At 41.4% G+C, this 18,561-nt stretch overlaps 1 protein-coding gene across 1 annotated transcript; it reads left to right on the forward strand.

The window, feature by feature from the left end:
• Positions 1-81: 81 nt before the first annotated feature.
• Positions 82-7,331, forward strand: LOC129096034 (excitatory amino acid transporter 3-like). Its single transcript, XM_054604681.1, has 14 exons — positions 82-155; positions 265-360; positions 2,380-2,520; positions 2,784-2,876; positions 3,686-3,797; positions 3,919-3,961; positions 4,049-4,111; positions 4,227-4,408; positions 4,735-4,845; positions 4,972-5,094; positions 5,211-5,402; positions 6,820-6,954; positions 7,055-7,161; positions 7,249-7,331. The coding sequence occupies exons 2-13, from the start codon at positions 276-278 to the stop codon at positions 7,155-7,157; spliced, it is 1,383 nt and encodes a 460-aa protein (XP_054460656.1). The 5' UTR covers positions 82-155; positions 265-275; the 3' UTR covers positions 7,158-7,161; positions 7,249-7,331.
• The last annotated feature ends 11,230 nt before the right edge of the window (positions 7,332-18,561 follow it).

Here is an 18,561-nt window from a genome sequence, read left to right on the forward strand (position 1 = left end):
CTGTGTTCTATCACCAAGACTGGGTTCACTTTGAATCAAAACGGGAGATTTGAAGAGAGAGAGAGAGAGAGAGAGAGAGAGAGAGAGAGAGAACGGCTGCAGGACATCTCACCAGCTGACTTCATACTAAACGTTCATTATCTCCCGTTGTCTTTGTGAGTATTGACTCAGGTGATCTGTGTAGTAAACGCCATCATTGGGCTCACTGCAAAAAGCCAATTAGCAAATTATTATAATTGTGAGTTTTTTTTGGTTTTCTTTTAGACTGCGAGAAAATGGTGAACTGCTTAACAGCATGTTGCAACTTCCTCCGGAGCAGGACTATGTTAACGGTGTCCAGCCTGGTGGCTCTGGCCCTGGGTAAGTTTAACCCAGACTAACCTACTGAGCTGACCTGGTTCTATTGTGTCACTGAACTACATCAGTGACATGTTATTGTTTAAAAACCACATTTAAAAACCAAATGACACGGTTGGTAAATTCATTAAGTTAGTAAGTAATTATTATTATTACTTATTTATAATACTTGTTTTATTTTATTTTTATTTTTCATTTTTTCTTGTTTTTACTTTTTATTTTGTTTTTCTTCTACTAAGTCTCTTGTGTGCACTTTACTCTCTGCTGCTGTAAGTCTGCACATGTCCCCGCTGCGGGACTAATAAAGGATTATCTTATCTTATCTTATCTTATCTTATCTTATCTTATCTTAATTGATGTTCCAGGCCTGACTAAACAATGGTAGTATCCTGTTCTGATGAAGCTAACGATCAATACAATTCTCATTTTAAGGTATGGTAATCTAAACGTACAATGCATGTCTGAGGTAACTAATGTTCTGCACAGAAGATAAATGAAAACAGCAAACAGGTGCGTCTTTATCATCCTGCAACTTGAGTAAGACGGACCCGAAGTAAACAGCACCATCTAGTGGACAGTTACAGTCACTGCATCTCCTCTAGCTTCCACACATTAACATGCAACCCCACAGAGAGCCTGTCTGTGAGGCAGCAGTGATGGAGGGCCAATAATAAATAACCCCACACAATTGTTTAGATTTTCAACCGTGATGGACGATCATGTTTATCCCTATGTCACGCATTATAACTGTATTTATTGTCTGTGTAGTTGTATAGTATGTGTATTTATTGTCTGTGTAGTTGTATAGTATGTGTATTTATTGTAGTATGTATAGTATGTGTATTTATTGTCTGTGTAGTTGTATAGTATGTGTATTTATTGTCTGTGTAGTTGTATAGTATGTGTATTTATTGTCTGTGTAGTTGTATAGTATGTGTATTTATTGTCTGTGTAGTTGTATAGTATGTGTATTTAGTTGTATAGTATGTGTAGTTGTATAGTATGTGTATTTATTGTCTGTGTAGTTGTATAGTATGTGTATTTATTGTCTGTGTAGTTGTATAGTATGTGTATTTATTGTCTGTGTAGTTGTATAGTGTATTTATTGTCTGTAGTTGTATAGTATGTGTATTTATTGTCTGTGTAGTTGTATAGTATGTGTATTTATTGTCTGTGTAGTTGTATAGTATGTGTATTTATTGTCTGTGTAGTTGTATAGTATGTGTATTTATTGTCTGTGTAGTTGTATAGTATGTGTATTTATTGTCTGTGTAGTTGTATAGTATGTGTAGTTGTATAGTATGTGTAGTTATTGTCTGTGTCTGTGTAGTTGAGCTGCTGCAACACTTGAATTTCCCCCATGGGGATCAATAAAGGAATATAATAATAATTATTAGTTTCCACAGACATGACACGTGCGTAAAGGAAGCAGGCATGTGATTTTACATCATGGAAAACTTGACATTTTGAAATTTCTCTAACTTTTAACATTTTTGTTGCATGTTCATGAGCATAAATATGCCCGTTTGTTACGCATTCAATAGGAACCTTTGTAGAAAGATATGTGCAGTTTGGATATGGTAGAGATTAGTGTAATAATACAGAATAAATGCATTTGTAAATCATTTGAGAATGGGGGTTGCTGACATGTTCTACGTTTGTTTTTCTTTTGTCGTGATGTTACTGTGTGACATTAATCTGGTGGTCTGAAATATAGATCATTTAATTGACAAAGGCATGCTAGGATACAGAGTACATACAGTCAATACAATACAGGCCTATCATTTGCAATATCTGGAACCACGACAACAACAACAAAAAATTATGAATTATGGTTTATTATTGTGGTTTATCGTATTTAGTGTGGCATTTTGTTTAGTTTTGTAAAATGTATGCGTTATTTGTGCAAATGTGAGGTAATTTATCGTCGTTTGTTTTCCTTCTGTTACATTTCTGTTCTCGGCGATTCTGAACCCTTTTCCTGTGTTGACAGTCTAATATTTCTATGTTACTGTCACCAAGGTGTTGCTTTGGGCATGATTCTGAAGGCCTACGTCCCGATGACAAACCTTGACAAAGTGTACATCAGCTTCCCTGGAGAAATACTCATGCGGCTGTTGCAGTTGGTTACCATTCCTCTCATTATGTCAAGTGTGATAACCGGTAAGCCACAGGTGTATTTCCCACTCTGTCAGCTGTTACATTAGGTTATACATGTTACACACAAAGCAAATCAAAAGTCATAATCATATTTACAATAATAATTGACACTAATTTCTCACAATTTGACAGTAATATACGTTTTAAGAAATGTAATCGTCATAGAGTTTAAAGATAACAGGTTGTTAGGTTGCCCTAACTTTCCATGACATTAATGTACTACTCAGAAATGATTTTACTGATGCTCACATTCTTAACTTTTATAGGAATTTCTAGTCTGAGTGTTGGCACCTCCAGGAAAATCACCATGCGTACAACAGTATACTTTGTTTCAACCACTTTTCTGGCTGTTGCTTTAGGTAAGAGAAATGCATACAATGTACTCTCAGTTGCCAGTTTATTTAGTACGCAGTGTAATACTCCCTCAGTCAATCCTACCTTCTTGTACGTTACTATGTTCAGTTTTTTTGTATTTTTAACTTTTTCTGGAGCGGTGTTGTCAATGATTATTTTGTATGATGTAGATTGCATTGCTGGGTGGACAAAATAATAGAAATACATTCTTAACTTGATGAAAGTATGGTTTATTGCAGGAATGCGGTATAAGATCGCATTTGTTGAGTTTAGTTTTAGTTTACTTAATAAATTGTCACCTGATTGTAGCTTATTTTCACTTTTAAACACAGTTAGTCATACAAACACAATTAGTTATCATGTTTGACCCAAATCATTTTTTTATGCTACAAGTCAGAATCATACGGTTTAGATTTTATACATCAAGACTGCAGTACACTCAAATGACAAAAATACATTTTCTCCATAATCCCTAGCAATATCTGAGAATAGAGAGGATTATTTTACACCATGTGATATTTTTTTTTGTTTCATTTAAATTAAAACCATTTTTTTTATCTTCATTCATGGTGTTCAACATTTCAGCAGATTTGTTTTCCTCTTCTCATTTTTCACTGTTTTTATACCAGTGTTAAGTACTATTAAAACAACAGTTCAAACTGATTATTAACACTAGCTATTGTAGTGAAATTTTCCAATTAGCTCAGTATGGTATTTTAAACTAGTGATTGAATAGTGTTGTATTCAGTCCCTATGGAAGAGTTAAAGAATACTTAGTTTTTCCACCTGAGTTCAACTGGATTTTGTGTTGTAGGATTACTGTTGGTACTGTTAGTCAAGCCTGGGGTCAGTCACAATGCTGCTGAGACAGATGAAGAGGATGAAGAAACCTTCTCCACAGTTGATGCCTTGTTGGATCTAATAAGGTGAGAAGAAAGTTTTTCTCTGAACTTCTAATCAGATGCGTCAGCATTTACAAGCTGACTTATATTTTTACTCAACAATTTCATGACGGTATATATATGTGTGTTTTTTTTCTCTTTATAGGAACATGGTGCCACAAAATCTGGTTCAGGCTAGCTTTCAACAGGTATGTTTTATTGCTCAGATATGGGACATATGGTCCATAAGGAAGACAATGTAATATCAAAGGGTTTGATTCTTTTCTCCTCTTCAGTACAAAACTCGGAAGGTGGAGTTTGAAATTACAGAAATCGATGAAAATACTGGCCTGGAAGTGGTAAACAATTTTCACTAAGAAATATAGTTTTTGAAGTCTTCATTCACAGTGTTATCTGTTCATACATGAATTTGCTGTCTGACTGTTCTCACTGAGTTTCACATTTTTTTTTTAGATTAGCACAGAAGTGCGTCTGGTGGGTGAACATATTGACGGGCTCAATACTTTGGGCCTTATTGTCTCGTCTTCTATTTTTGGACTGGCCCTCAGGAATATGGGAGAGAGCGCGCAACTAGTTGTGGACCTCCTTCAGGCCCTCAACGAGGCCATCAAACATGTGGTTAGATCCATAATAGGGTAAGATGAAACAGCACGCATGTTCTAGAAGAAAACCTCTGTGTGGCGAAATAATATTTACATATGGAAAATAATATCTATCCTGAGTATCCTGAAGTTTATGTGTATAGCACTTTTCTTAACAATGTAACATAGAGGTTCACAACAGGAAAAAATTGATAAATAAAATACAAAAACAATAATAATAAAAAAAACTATATATGTGAATAAATGGAAGTTTAACATTTTTTATGTTAAGCTTCTTTTAAAATAAAATGTCGTCTGTGAGGGATTAATAAATATACTTCTTTATCCTGTAATTTTAATTTTTTTTGTTACCTTTCCAGCTTCTTGCCAATAGGAGTGTTGTTCATGACTGCAAGCTATATTGTTGAGGTTGGGGACAACTTTGAGACTGTCTTCAAACTCGGAAAGTTCATGGCAGTGGTTATTATTGGGTATGTTCTCTTTTGCACTTTCAGCACTTTTTCAGTTGCATTGTGTATGCAAACCGTGCTTGATGTTGTCAGTTTTTTTTGTCTGGTATGGTAAGTCTTCACTGAGTAATGTCTGCTCTATTTCAGGCTCATCATCCATGGAGCAGTAGTCCTACCACTGATCTATCTCATATGTGTGAAACGCAACCCCTTTCTAGTCATTAAGGGTGTTTTTCCCGCCATGATGAGGGCCATGCTTATCTCGCGCAGGTAAGAGTATTTTACATTTGTGTGAGTCTTTAGCAATAGAGTATCTAGATTGGAGGATTTAGATTGATAGATAATAGACATTTAGTAACTAACAAGGGGTGCACTGTGTCTCCAAGCTCTGCGTTCACGATGACTTTCCAATGTTGTGAGGAAGTGAACATGGTTGACAAAAGAATCACTCGCTTCATGCTGCCGATTGGGATCAATGTCAACATGGACGGAACAGCTCTTTATGAAGTAGCGGCGGTAGTTTTCATCGCCCAACTCAACCGCATCTATCTGAACTGGAGCCAGCTAATTATCCTTAGGTAAGACACAATCAATTATTGTATCACTCTCTTTCTTCTTGATATATAGAGCTTGGTTTAAATTCTATGCATGTTGAACACTAAATATAGTTCAAATAGTAATGTTAGAATGATGTGTGTTATTTTTTACTGTATTTGAGAGTGGCTCAATCACTCAAGTACATAGTTCCTTTCATATTGTAGAAAAGAAAAAAACTTGATTGCTGACGTATAGTATTGTGTAGTCTGATGGTAATCTGAACCTTTGTCACTGCATGAGGCTAATGATGACGTTGCGTTTATTTAGCAGTAAGCCTAACTGACTAAACTGAACAAGGTCAAAGCAAAGATGTATGGATTTACAGCACTGTAAAGTTCTCGGTAAACCTACTGCTAGATTTGTGTGCCATTTTCAACTGTAGTTGTAGTGGGGAGTAGTCCGTGGGACAGATCATAAAGCTCCTTGTAGTTCTGCACTAAAATGGTTAACTTCACCTCCACAAATTCACGGTAGACTAATATTTACAGAAGACAGAAAAAATATATCTGCCAGTTGTGATGGTTTGTTCCTTGCCTCATGAGATGAGTTGAGCTCTGTGGCATGTGAGCGGACCCTTAGTGCCCAGCAGCAGGTTATGGATCTGTAGTTGGATGGTGCTGTTCTCAAGCTGCAATGACATGCTATAGCTTTCTTTCTTGGTTGTGCAGCAAACCATTTACAGTAACATGTAGCTGCTGCTGTTACATAGTCATAATAAAATCAGTCGCAGTAGTAGCTGAACATTCTGGCAAGGATGTCCCTATCGGGGCCGACCAGGGCGTTCTCTCACTGATCAGTATTGACTATATTGAGCTATTGAGCCCGAGCCTTTGGTTTACGTCAGCCGTCACAAGCTTTCATAAACTGCAACGCAACGAGTGCAGCAGTAGTCAACTCTCCGCTGTCCGTCTCTCCTCCACTCCGCTGAGCTCGGTGTTAGTGATTAGGGGCTGAGTCCTCTCTCATTTGCTCTTCCACACGGTGCTTTCTGATATGAATCTTACCTTTGTGTGTCTGTAGATCCTTCAATGCACTCACAACCCAGACATGTTTGTTAATGTTGTGCACCGTGGTTCCTTTGTATGAACCAAATATTGCCAAATTACTGAAAATGATTGCATTTAGCACAAATCTTCAGTAAGTCTTAGAAGCTCTGACTCAACATAGGATCATAGTGTAGTGCTGTTTTCGGGATAAAGTTGGATACATGCAGTGCCTCCCTCTCTCCTTCCAGCCATTCCTGGTAAAGGGATGAACTTGAAAAACTGGGAAATGAACACACAGACATTGAATTAGTATCGTATACAATATGGGATCTGTAAAAGCTGGTAAATAAAATAAAATAATATTTTAGCATCTTCAACAGTCAACTCTGGTGACTCTGTGTTTTCACTGCAGTTTGACAGTAGCAGTGTCCAGCGTTGGAGAAGCTGGGATCCCAGCTACAGGAACAGTCACCACTCTCTTCATTTTGACAGTCATTGGGATTCCTGCGAGGGACGCTTCCCTTCTGTTGGCTATAGAATGGCTGCTGTAAGTTTAACCTCAGTTTTGGCAGGGATTTCTACACCTGACATCAAAAAGCACACCGCATATCCCACATATCCCCTCATCTGCCGTTTGTGTCTTTCAGAGATCGCTGCAACACTGCTGTCAACGTCCTGGGAGACTGCATTGGTGTGACGCTTGTTCACCATTTGTCAGGAAAAGAACTGGAAGAAATGGACAGGACATGAGAAGGTGAATTTTAGTAGGTCATAATAATGAACCAGGGACATTGTTTATATTTGTTTGTCAGGGTATGTGAGTGGAATGACGCAGTAGAAGTTTCTCATCCTTCGCAGCTACCTACAATAATTTGCAAATCTTCGATTTCGGTCATTCGGATACTGGACAGAAGAGCTTGATAGTAAGGAGATCCAGGTCCATACAAGAAGTAGCTGAGACCCTGGACACTAGGAAGACGAAAATATAACAATAAATACAAAATAAAGAAATGCATTTTGTGTATATTTCATGTTTAACTTTAGGAGGCAGGTCTTGGCACGTCCTCTTCACCTTTGGGTAGCTTTATTATGGCCACCCAAAGGCCGCGAACGCTGCTCCCTCGATGGCAAGCAGGTCGGAAGTTACTAGCACCTCGAGCCATGCTCACAACTAATCCTTAATAATCCAAAGAATAAGGAAACAATAAAACAAATTAATGCAATCAATAATAATAATTTATTCGTACATATATTGTACAGTTGGAAGAAACAATCATAATCACATGCTCGCTAGGAGACTGATCATGGTCTTGATGTCAGTCCCCTCAAACTCAAATTCTCTCAGACCATCTCGAACATCACATAGCTGGATGATAACAAACATAGGCAGGTCTTCTCACGTCCTCTTCACCTTTGGGTAGCTTTATTATGGCCACCCAAAGGCCGCGAATGCTGCTCCCTCGATGGCAAGCAGGTCGGAAGTTACTAGCACCTCGAGCCATGCTCACAACTAATCCTTAATAATCCAAAGAATAAGGAAACAATAAAACGAATTAATCCAAGCAATGATAACAAACATAGGCAGGTCTTCTCACGTCCTCTTCACCTTTGGGTAGCTTTATTATGGCCACCCAAAGGCCGCGAATGCTGCTCCCTCGATGGCAAGCAGGTCGGAAGTTACTAGCACCTCGAGCCATGCTCACAACTAATCCTTAATAATCCAAAGAATAAGGAAACAAATTAATCCAAGCAATGATAACAAACATAGGCAGGTCTTCTCACGTCCTCTTCACCTTTGGGTAGCTTTATTATGGCCACCCAAAGGCCGCGAATGCTGCTCCCTCGATGGCAAGCAGGTCGGAAGTTACTAGCACCTCGAGCCATGCTCACAACTAATCCTTAATAATCCAAAGAATAAGGAAACAAATTAATCCAAGCAATGATAACAAACATAGGCAGGTCTTCTCACGTCCTCTTCACCTTTGGGTAGCTTTATTATGGCCACCCAAAGGCCGCGAATGCTGCTCCCTCGATGGCAAGCAGGTCGGAAGTTACTAGCACCTCGAGCCATGCTCACAACTAATCCTTAATAATCCAAAGAATAAGGAAACAAATTAATCCAAGCAATGATAACAAACATAGGCAGGTCTTCTCACGTCCTCTTCACCTTTGGGTAGCTTTATTATGGCCACCCAAAGGCCGCGAATGCTGCTCCCTCGATGGCAAGCAGGTCGGAAGTTACTAGCACCTCGAGCCATGCTCACAACTAATCCTTAATAATCCAAAGAATAAGGAAACAATAAAACAAATTAATCCAAGCAATGATAACAAACATAGGCAGGTCTTCTCACGTCCTCTTCACCTTTGGGTAGCTTTATTATGGCCACCCAAAGGCCGCGAATGCTGCTCCCTCGATGGCAAGCAGGTCGGAAGTTACTAGCACCTCGAGCCATGCTCACAACTAATCCTTAATAATCCAAAGAATAAGGAAACAATAAAACAAATTAATCCAAGCAATGATAACAAACATAGGCAGGTCTTCTCACGTCCTCTTCACCTTTGGGTAGCTTTATTATGGCCACCCAAAGGCCGCGAATGCTGCTCCCTCGATGGCAAGCAGGTCGGAAGTTACTAGCACCTCGAGCCATGCTCACAACTAATCCTTAATAATCCAAAGAATAAGGAAACAAATTAATCCAAGCAATGATAACAAACATAGGCAGGTCTTCTCACGTCCTCTTCACCTTTGGGTAGCTTTATTATGGCCACCCAAAGGCCGCGAATGCTGCTCCCTCGATGGCAAGCAGGTCGGAAGTTACTAGCACCTCGAGCCATGCTCACAACTAATCCTTAATAATCCAAAGAATAAGGAAACAAATTAATCCAAGCAATGATAACAAACATAGGCAGGTCTTCTCACGTCCTCTTCACCTTTGGGTAGCTTTATTATGGCCACCCAAAGGCCGCGAATGCTGCTCCCTCGATGGCAAGCAGGTCGGAAGTTACTAGCACCTCGAGCCATGCTCACAACTAATCCTTAATAATCCAAAGAATAAGGAAACAATAAAACAAATTAATCCAAGCAATGATAACAAACATAGGCAGGTCTTCTCACGTCCTCTTCACCTTTGGGTAGCTTTATTATGGCCACCCAAAGGCCGCGAATGCTGCTCCCTCGATGGCAAGCAGGTCGGAAGTTACTAGCACCTCGAGCCATGCTCACAACTAATCCTTAATAATCCAAAGAATAAGGAAACAATAAAACAAATTAATCCAAGCAATGATAACAAACATAGGCAGGTCTTCTCACGTCCTCTTCACCTTTGGGTAGCTTTATTATGGCCACCCAAAGGCCGCGAATGCTGCTCCCTCGATGGCAAGCAGGTCGGAAGTTACTAGCACCTCGAGCCATGCTCACAACTAATCCTTAATAATCCAAAGAATAAGGAAACAATAAAACAAATTAATCCAAGCAATGATAACAAACATAGGCAGGTCTTCTCACGTCCTCTTCACCTTTGGGTAGCTTTATTATGGCCACCCAAAGGCCGCGAATGCTGCTCCCTCGATGGCAAGCAGGTCGGAAGTTACTAGCACCTCGAGCCATGCTCACAACTAATCCTTAATAATCCAAAGAATAAGGAAACAATAAAACAAATTAATCCAAGCAATGATAACAAACATAGGCAGGTCTTCTCACGTCCTCTTCACCTTTGGGTAGCTTTATTATGGCCACCCAAAGGCCGCGAATGCTGCTCCCTCGATGGCAAGCAGGTCGGAAGTTACTAGCACCTCGAGCCATGCTCACAACTAATCCTTAATAATCCAAAGAATAAGGAAACAATAAAACAAATTAATCCAAGCAATGATAACAAACATAGGCAGGTCTTCTCACGTCCTCTTCACCTTTGGGTAGCTTTATTATGGCCACCCAAAGGCCGCGAATGCTGCTCCTCGATGGCAAGCAGGTCGGAAGTTACTAGCACCTCGAGCCATGCTCACAAATAATCCTTAATAATCCAAAGAATAAGGAAACAATAAAACGAATTAATCCAAGCAATGATAACAAACATAGGCAGGTCTTCTCACGTCCTCTTCACCTTTGGGTAGCTTTATTATGGCCACCCAAAGGCCGCGAATGCTGCTCCCTCGATGGCAAGCAGGTCGGAAGTTACTAGCACCTCGAGCCATGCTCACAACTAATCCTTAATAATCCAAAGAATAAGGAAACAATAAAACAAATTAATCCAAGCAATGATAACAAACATAGGCAGGTCTTCTCACGTCCTCTTCACCTTTGGGTAGCTTTATTATGGCCACCCAAAGGCCGCGAATGCTGCTGCCCTCGATGGCAAGCAGGTCGGAAGTTACTAGCACCTCGAGCCATGCTCACAACTAATCCTTAATAATCCAAAGAATAAGGAAACAAATTAATCCAAGCAATGATAACAAACATAGGCAGGTCTTCTCACGTCCTCTTCACCTTTGGGTAGCTTTATTATGGCCACCCAAAGGCCGCGAATGCTGCTCCCTCGATGGCAAGCAGGTCGGAAGTTACTAGCACCTCGAGCCATGCTCACAACTAATCCTTAATAATCCAAAGAATAAGGAAACAAATTAATCCAAGCAATGATAACAAACATAGGCAGGTCTTCTCACGTCCTCTTCACCTTTGGGTAGCTTTATTATGGCCACCCAAAGGCCGCGACTGCTGCTCCCTCGATGGCAAGCAGGTCGGAAGTTACTAGCACCTCGAGCCATGCTCACAACTAATCCTTAATAATCCAAAGAATAAGGAAACAATAAAACAAATTAATCCAAGCAATGATAACAAACATAGGCAGGTCTTCTCACGTCCTCTTCACCTTTGGGTAGCTTTATTATGGCCACCCAAAGGCCGCGAATGCTGCTCCCTCGATGGCAAGCAGGTCGGAAGTTACTAGCACCTCGAGCCATGCTCACAACTAATCCTTAATAATCCAAAGAATAAGGAAACAATAAAACAAATTAATCCAAGCAATGATAACAAACATAGGCAGGTCTTCTCACGTCCTCTTCACCTTTGGGTAGCTTTATTATGGCCACCCAAAGGCCGCGAATGCTGCTCCCTCGATGGCAAGCAGGTCGGAAGTTACTAGCACCTCGAGCCATGCTCACAACTAATCCTTAATAATCCAAAGAATAAGGAAACAATAAAACAAATTAATCCAAGCAATGATAACAAACATAGGCAGGTCTTCTCACGTCCTCTTCACCTTTGGGTAGCTTTATTATGGCCACCCAAAGGCCGCGAATGCTGCTCCCTCGATGGCAAGCAGGTCGGAAGTTACTAGCACCTCGAGCCATGCTCACAACTAATCCTTAATAATCCAAAGAATAAGGAAACAATAAAACAAATTAATCCAAGCAATGATAACAAACATAGGCAGGTCTTCTCACGTCCTCTTCACCTTTGGGTAGCTTTATTATGGCCACCCAAAGGCCGCGAACGCTGCTCCCTCGATGGCAAGCAGGTCGGAAGTTACTAGCACCTCGAGCCATGCTCACAACTAATCCTTAATAATCCAAAGAATAAGGAAACAATAAAACAAATTAATCCAAGCAATGATAACAAACATAGGCAGGTCTTCTCACGTCCTCTTCACCTTTGGGTAGCTTTATTATGGCCACCCAAAGGCCGCGAATGCTGCTCCCTCGATGGCAAGCAGGTCGGAAGTTACTAGCACCTCGAGCCATGCTCACAACTAATCCTTAATAATCCAAAGAATAAGGAAACAATAAAACAAATTAATCCAAGCAATGATAACAAACATAGGCAGGTCTTCTCACGTCCTCTTCACCTTTGGGTAGCTTTATTATGGCCACCCAAAGGCCGCGAATGCTGCTCCCTCGATGGCAAGCAGGTCGGAAGTTACTAGCACCTCGAGCCATGCTCACAACTAATCCTTAATAATCCAAAGAATAAGGAAACAATAAAACAAATTAATCCAAGCAATGATAACAAACATAGGCAGGTCTTCTCACGTCCTCTTCACCTTTGGGTAGCTTTATTATGGCCACCCAAAGGCCGCGAATGCTGCTCCCTCGATGGCAAGCAGGTCGGAAGTTACTAGCACCTCGAGCCATGCTCACAACTAATCCTTAATAATCCAAAGAATAAGGAAACAATAAAACAAATTAATCCAAGCAATGATAACAAACATAGGCAGGTCTTCTCACGTCCTCTTCACCTTTGGGCTTTATTATGGCCACCCAAAGGCCGCGAATGCTGCTCCCTCGATGGCAAGCAGGTCGGAAGTTACTAGCACCTCGAGCCATGCTCACAACTAATCCTTAATAATCCAAAGAATAAGGAAACAATAAAACAAATTAATCCAAGCAATGATAACAAACATAGGCAGGTCTTCTCACGTCCTCTTCACCTTTGGGTAGCTTTATTATGGCCACCCAAAGGCCGCGAATGCTGCTCCCTCGATGGCAAGCAGGTCGGAAGTTACTAGCACCTCGAGCCATGCTCACAACTAATCCTTAATAATCCAAAGAATAAGGAAACAATAAAACAAATTAATCCAAGCAATGATAACAAACATAGGCAGGTCTTCTCACGTCCTCTTCACCTTTGGGTAGCTTTATTATGGCCACCCAAAGGCCGCGAATGCTGCTCCCTCGATGGCAAGCAGGTCGGAAGTTACTAGCACCTCGAGCCATGCTCACAACTAATCCTTAATAATCCAAAGAATAAGGAAACAAATTAATCCAAGCAATGATAACAAACATAGGCAGGTCTTCTCACGTCCTCTTCACCTTTGGGTAGCTTTATTATGGCCACCCAAAGGCCGCGAATGCTGCTCCCTCGATGGCAAGCAGGTCGGAAGTTACTAGCACCTCGAGCCATGCTCACAACTAATCCTTAATAATCCAAAGAATAAGGAAACAATAAAACAAATTAATCCAAGCAATGATAACAAACATAGGCAGGTCTTCTCACGTCCTCTTCACCTTTGGGTAGCTTTATTATGGCCACCCAAAGGCCGCGAATGCTGCTCCCTCGATGGCAAGCAGGTCGGAAGTTACTAGCACCTCGAGCCATGCTCACAACTAATCCTTAATAATCCAAAGAATAAGGAAACAAATTAATCCAAGCAATGATAACAAACATAGGCAGGTCTTCTCACGTCCTCTTCACCTTTGGGTAGCTTTATTATGGCCACCCAAAGGCCGCGAATGCTGCTCCCTCGATGGCAAGCAGGTCGGAAGTTACTAGCACCTCGAGCCATGCTCACAACTAATCCTTAATAATCCAAAGAATAAGGAAACAATAAAACAAATTAATCCAAGCAATGATAACAAACATAGGCAGGTCTTCTCACGTCCTCTTCACCTTTGGGTAGCTTTATTATGGCCACCCAAAGGCCGCGAATGCTGCTCCCTCGATGGCAAGCAGGTCGGAAGTTACTAGCACCTCGAGCCATGCTCACAACTAATCCTTAATAATCCAAAGAATAAGGAAACAAATTAATCCAAGCAATGATAACAAACATAGGCAGGTCTTCTCACGTCCTCTTCACCTTTGGGTAGCTTTATTATGGCCACCCAAAGGCCGCGAATGCTGCTCCCTCGATGGCAAGCAGGTCGGAAGTTACTAGCACCTCGAGCCATGCTCACAACTAATCCTTAATAATCCAAAGAATAAGGAAACAATAAAACAAATTAATCCAAGCAATGATAACAAACATAGGCAGGTCTTCTCACGTCCTCTTCACCTTTGGGTAGCTTTATTATGGCCACCCAAAGGCCGCGAATGCTGCTCCCTCGATGGCAAGCAGGTCGGAAGTTACTAGCACCTCGAGCCATGCTCACAACTAATCCTTAATAATCCAAAGAATAAGGAAACAATAAAACAAATTAATCCAAGCAATGATAACAAACATAGGCAGGTCTTCTCACGTCCTCTTCACCTTTGGGTAGCTTTATTATGGCCACCCAAAGGCCGCGAATGCTGCTCCCTCGATGGCAAGCAGGTCGGAAGTTACTAGCACCTCGAGCCATGCTCACAACTAATCCTTAATAATCCAAAGAATAAGGAAACAATAAAACAAATTAATCCAAGCAATGATAACAAACATAGGCAGGTCTTCTCACGTCCTCTTCACCTTTGGGTAGCTTTATTATGGCCACCCAAAGGCCGCGAATGCTGCTCCTCGATGGCAAGCAGGTCGGAAGTTACTAGCACCTCGAGCCATGCTCACAACTAATCCTTAATAATCCAAAGAATAAGGAAACAATAAAACAAATTAATCCAAGCAATGATAACAAACATAGGCAGGTCTTCTCACGTCCTCTTCACCTTTGGGTAGCTTTATTATGGCCACCCAAAGGCCGCGAATGCTGCTCCTCGATGGCAAGCAGGTCGGAAGTTACTAGCACCTCGAGCCATGCTCACAACTAATCCTTAATAATCCAAAGAATAAGGAAACAATAAAACAAATTAATCCAAGCAATGATAACAAACATAGGCAGGTCTTCTCACGTCCTCTTCACCTTTGGGTAGCTTTATTATGGCCACCCAAAGGCCGCGAATGCTGCTCCCTCGATGGCAAGCAGGTCGGAAGTTACTAGCACCTCGAGCCATGCTCACAACTAATCCTTAATAATCCAAAGAATAAGGAAACAATAAAACAAATTAATCCAAGCAATGATAACAAACATAGGCAGGTCTTCTCACGTCCTCTTCACCTTTGGGTAGCTTTATTATGGCCACCCAAAGGCCGCGAATGCTGCTCCCTCGATGGCAAGCAGGTCGGAAGTTACTAGCACCTCGAGCCATGCTCACAACTAATCCTTAATAATCCAAAGAATAAGGAAACAAATTAATCCAAGCAATGATAACAAACATAGGCAGGTCTTCTCACGTCCTCTTCACCTTTGGGTAGCTTTATTATGGCCACCCAAAGGCCGCGAATGCTGCTCCCTCGATGGCAAGCAGGTCGGAAGTTACTAGCACCTCGAGCCATGCTCACAACTAATCCTTAATAATCCAAAGAATAAGGAAACAATAAAACAAATTAATCCAAGCAATGATAACAAACATAGGCAGGTCTTCTCACGTCCTCTTCACCTTTGGGTAGCTTTATTATGGCCACCCAAAGGCCGCGAATGCTGCTCCCTCGATGGCAAGCAGGTCGGAAGTTACTAGCACCTCGAGCCATGCTCACAACTAATCCTTAATAATCCAAAGAATAAGGAAACAATAAAACAAATTAATCCAAGCAATGATAACAAACATAGGCAGGTCTTCTCACGTCCTCTTCACCTTTGGGTAGCTTTATTATGGCCACCCAAAGGCCGCGAATGCTGCTCCCTCGATGGCAAGCAGGTCGGAAGTTACTAGCACCTCGAGCCATGCTCACAACTAATCCTTAATAATCCAAAGAATAAGGAAACAATAAAACAAATTAATCCAAGCAATGATAACAAACATAGGCAGGTCTTCTCACGTCCTCTTCACCTTTGGGTAGCTTTATTATGGCCACCCAAAGGCCGCGAATGCTGCTCCCTCGATGGCAAGCAGGTCGGAAGTTACTAGCACCTCGAGCCATGCTCACAACTAATCCTTAATAATCCAAAGAATAAGGAAACAAATTAATCCAAGCAATGATAACAAACATAGGCAGGTCTTCTCACGTCCTCTTCACCTTTGGGTAGCTTTATTATGGCCACCCAAAGGCCGCGAATGCTGCTCCCTCGATGGCAAGCAGGTCGGAAGTTACTAGCACCTCGAGCCATGCTCACAACTAATCCTTAATAATCCAAAGAATAAGGAAACAATAAAACAAATTAATCCAAGCAATGATAACAAACATAGGCAGGTCTTCTCACGTCCTCTTCACCTTTGGGTAGCTTTATTATGGCCACCCAAAGGCCGCGAATGCTGCTCCCTCGATGGCAAGCAGGTCGGAAGTTACTAGCACCTCGAGCCATGCTCACAACTAATCCTTAATAATCCAAAGAATAAGGAAACAATAAAACAAATTAATCCAAGCAATGATAACAAACATAGGCAGGTCTTCTCACGTCCTCTTCACCTTTGGGTAGCTTTATTATGGCCACCCAAAGGCCGCGAATGCTGCTCCCTCGATGGCAAGCAGGTCGGAAGTTACTAGCACCTCGAGCCATGCTCACAACTAATCCTTAATAATCCAAAGAATAAGGAAACAATAAAACAAATTAATCCAAGCAATGATAACAAACATAGGCAGGTCTTCTCACGTCCTCTTCACCTTTGGGTAGCTTTATTATGGCCACCCAAAGGCCGCGAATGCTGCTCCCTCGATGGCAAGCAGGTCGGAAGTTACTAGCACCTCGAGCCATGCTCACAACTAATCCTTAATAATCCAAAGAATAAGGAAACAATAAAACAAATTAATCCAAGCAATGATAACAAACATAGGCAGGTCTTCTCACGTCCTCTTCACCTTTGGGTAGCTTTATTATGGCCACCCAAAGGCCGCGAATGCTGCTCCCTCGATGGCAAGCAGGTCGGAAGTTACTAGCACCTCGAGCCATGCTCACAACTAATCCTTAATAATCCAAAGAATAAGGAAACAATAAAACAAATTAATCCAAGCAATGATAACAAACATAGGCAGGTCTTCTCACGTCCTCTTCACCTTTGGGTAGCTTTATTATGGCCACCCAAAGGCCGCGAATGCTGCTCCCTCGATGGCAAGCAGGTCGGAAGTTACTAGCACCTCGAGCCATGCTCACAACTAATCCTTAATAATCCAAAGAATAAGGAAACAATAAAACAAATTAATCCAAGCAATGATAACAAACATAGGCAGGTCTTCTCACGTCCTCTTCACCTTTGGGTAGCTTTATTATGGCCACCCAAAGGCCGCGAATGCTGCTCCCTCGATGGCAAGCAGGTCGGAAGTTACTAGCACCTCGAGCCATGCTCACAACTAATCCTTAATAATCCAAAGAATAAGGAAACAATAAAACGAATTAATCCAAGCAATGATAACAAACATAGGCAGGTCTTCTCACGTCCTCTTCACCTTTGGGTAGCTTTATTATGGCCACCCAAAGGCCGCGAATGCTGCTCCCTCGATGGCAAGCAGGTCGGAAGTTACTAGCACCTCGAGCCATGCTCACAACTAATCCTTAATAATCCAAAGAATAAGGAAACAATAAAACAAATTAATCCAAGCAATGATAACAAACATAGGCAGGTCTTCTCACGTCCTCTTCACCTTTGGGTAGCTTTATTATGGCCACCCAAAGGCCGCGAATGCTGCTCCCTCGATGGCAAGCAGGTCGGAAGTTACTAGCACCTCGAGCCATGCTCACAACTAATCCTTAATAATCCAAAGAATAAGGAAACAATAAAACGAATTAATCCAAGCAATGATAACAAACATAGGCAGGTCTTCTCACGTCCTTTCACCTTTGGGTAGCTTTATTATGGCCACCCAAAGCCATGAATCGTTTCAATGATAACAAACATGGCAAGCAAATGCTGCTCCCTCGATGGCAAGCAGCAATGATAACAAACGGAAGTTACTAGCACCTTCATGTCTGAGCCATGCTCCATGACAATCCCATTGTGCTGCTCTCTAATCCTTAATAATCCAAAGAATAACTAGCACCTCGAGCCATGCTCACAACTAATCCTTAATAATCCAAAGAATAAGGAAACAAATTAATCCAAGCAATGATAACAAACATAGGCAGGTCTTCTCACGTCCTCTTCACCTTTGGGTAGCTTTATTATGGCCACCCAAAGGCCGCGAATGCTGCTCCCTCGATGGCAAGCAGGTCGGAAGTTACTAGCACCTCGAGCCATGCTCACAACTAATCCTTAATAATCCAAAGAATAAGGAAACAATAAAACAAATTAATCCAAGCAATGATAACAAACATAGGCAGGTCTTCTCACGTCCTCTTCACCTTTGGGTAGCTTTATTATGGCCACCCAAAGGCCGCGAATGCTGCTCCTCGATGGCAAGCAGGTCGGAAGTTACTAGCACCTCGAGCCATGCTCACAACTAATCCTTAATAATCCAAAGAATAAGGAAACAATAAAACAAATTAATCCAAGCAATGATAACAAACATAGGCAGGTCTTCTCACGTCCTCTTCACCTTTGGGT

Source organism: Anoplopoma fimbria, chromosome 9, assembly GCF_027596085.1.
Source record: "Anoplopoma fimbria isolate UVic2021 breed Golden Eagle Sablefish chromosome 9, Afim_UVic_2022, whole genome shotgun sequence".
Taxonomy (NCBI): Eukaryota; Metazoa; Chordata; class Actinopteri; order Perciformes; family Anoplopomatidae; genus Anoplopoma; species Anoplopoma fimbria.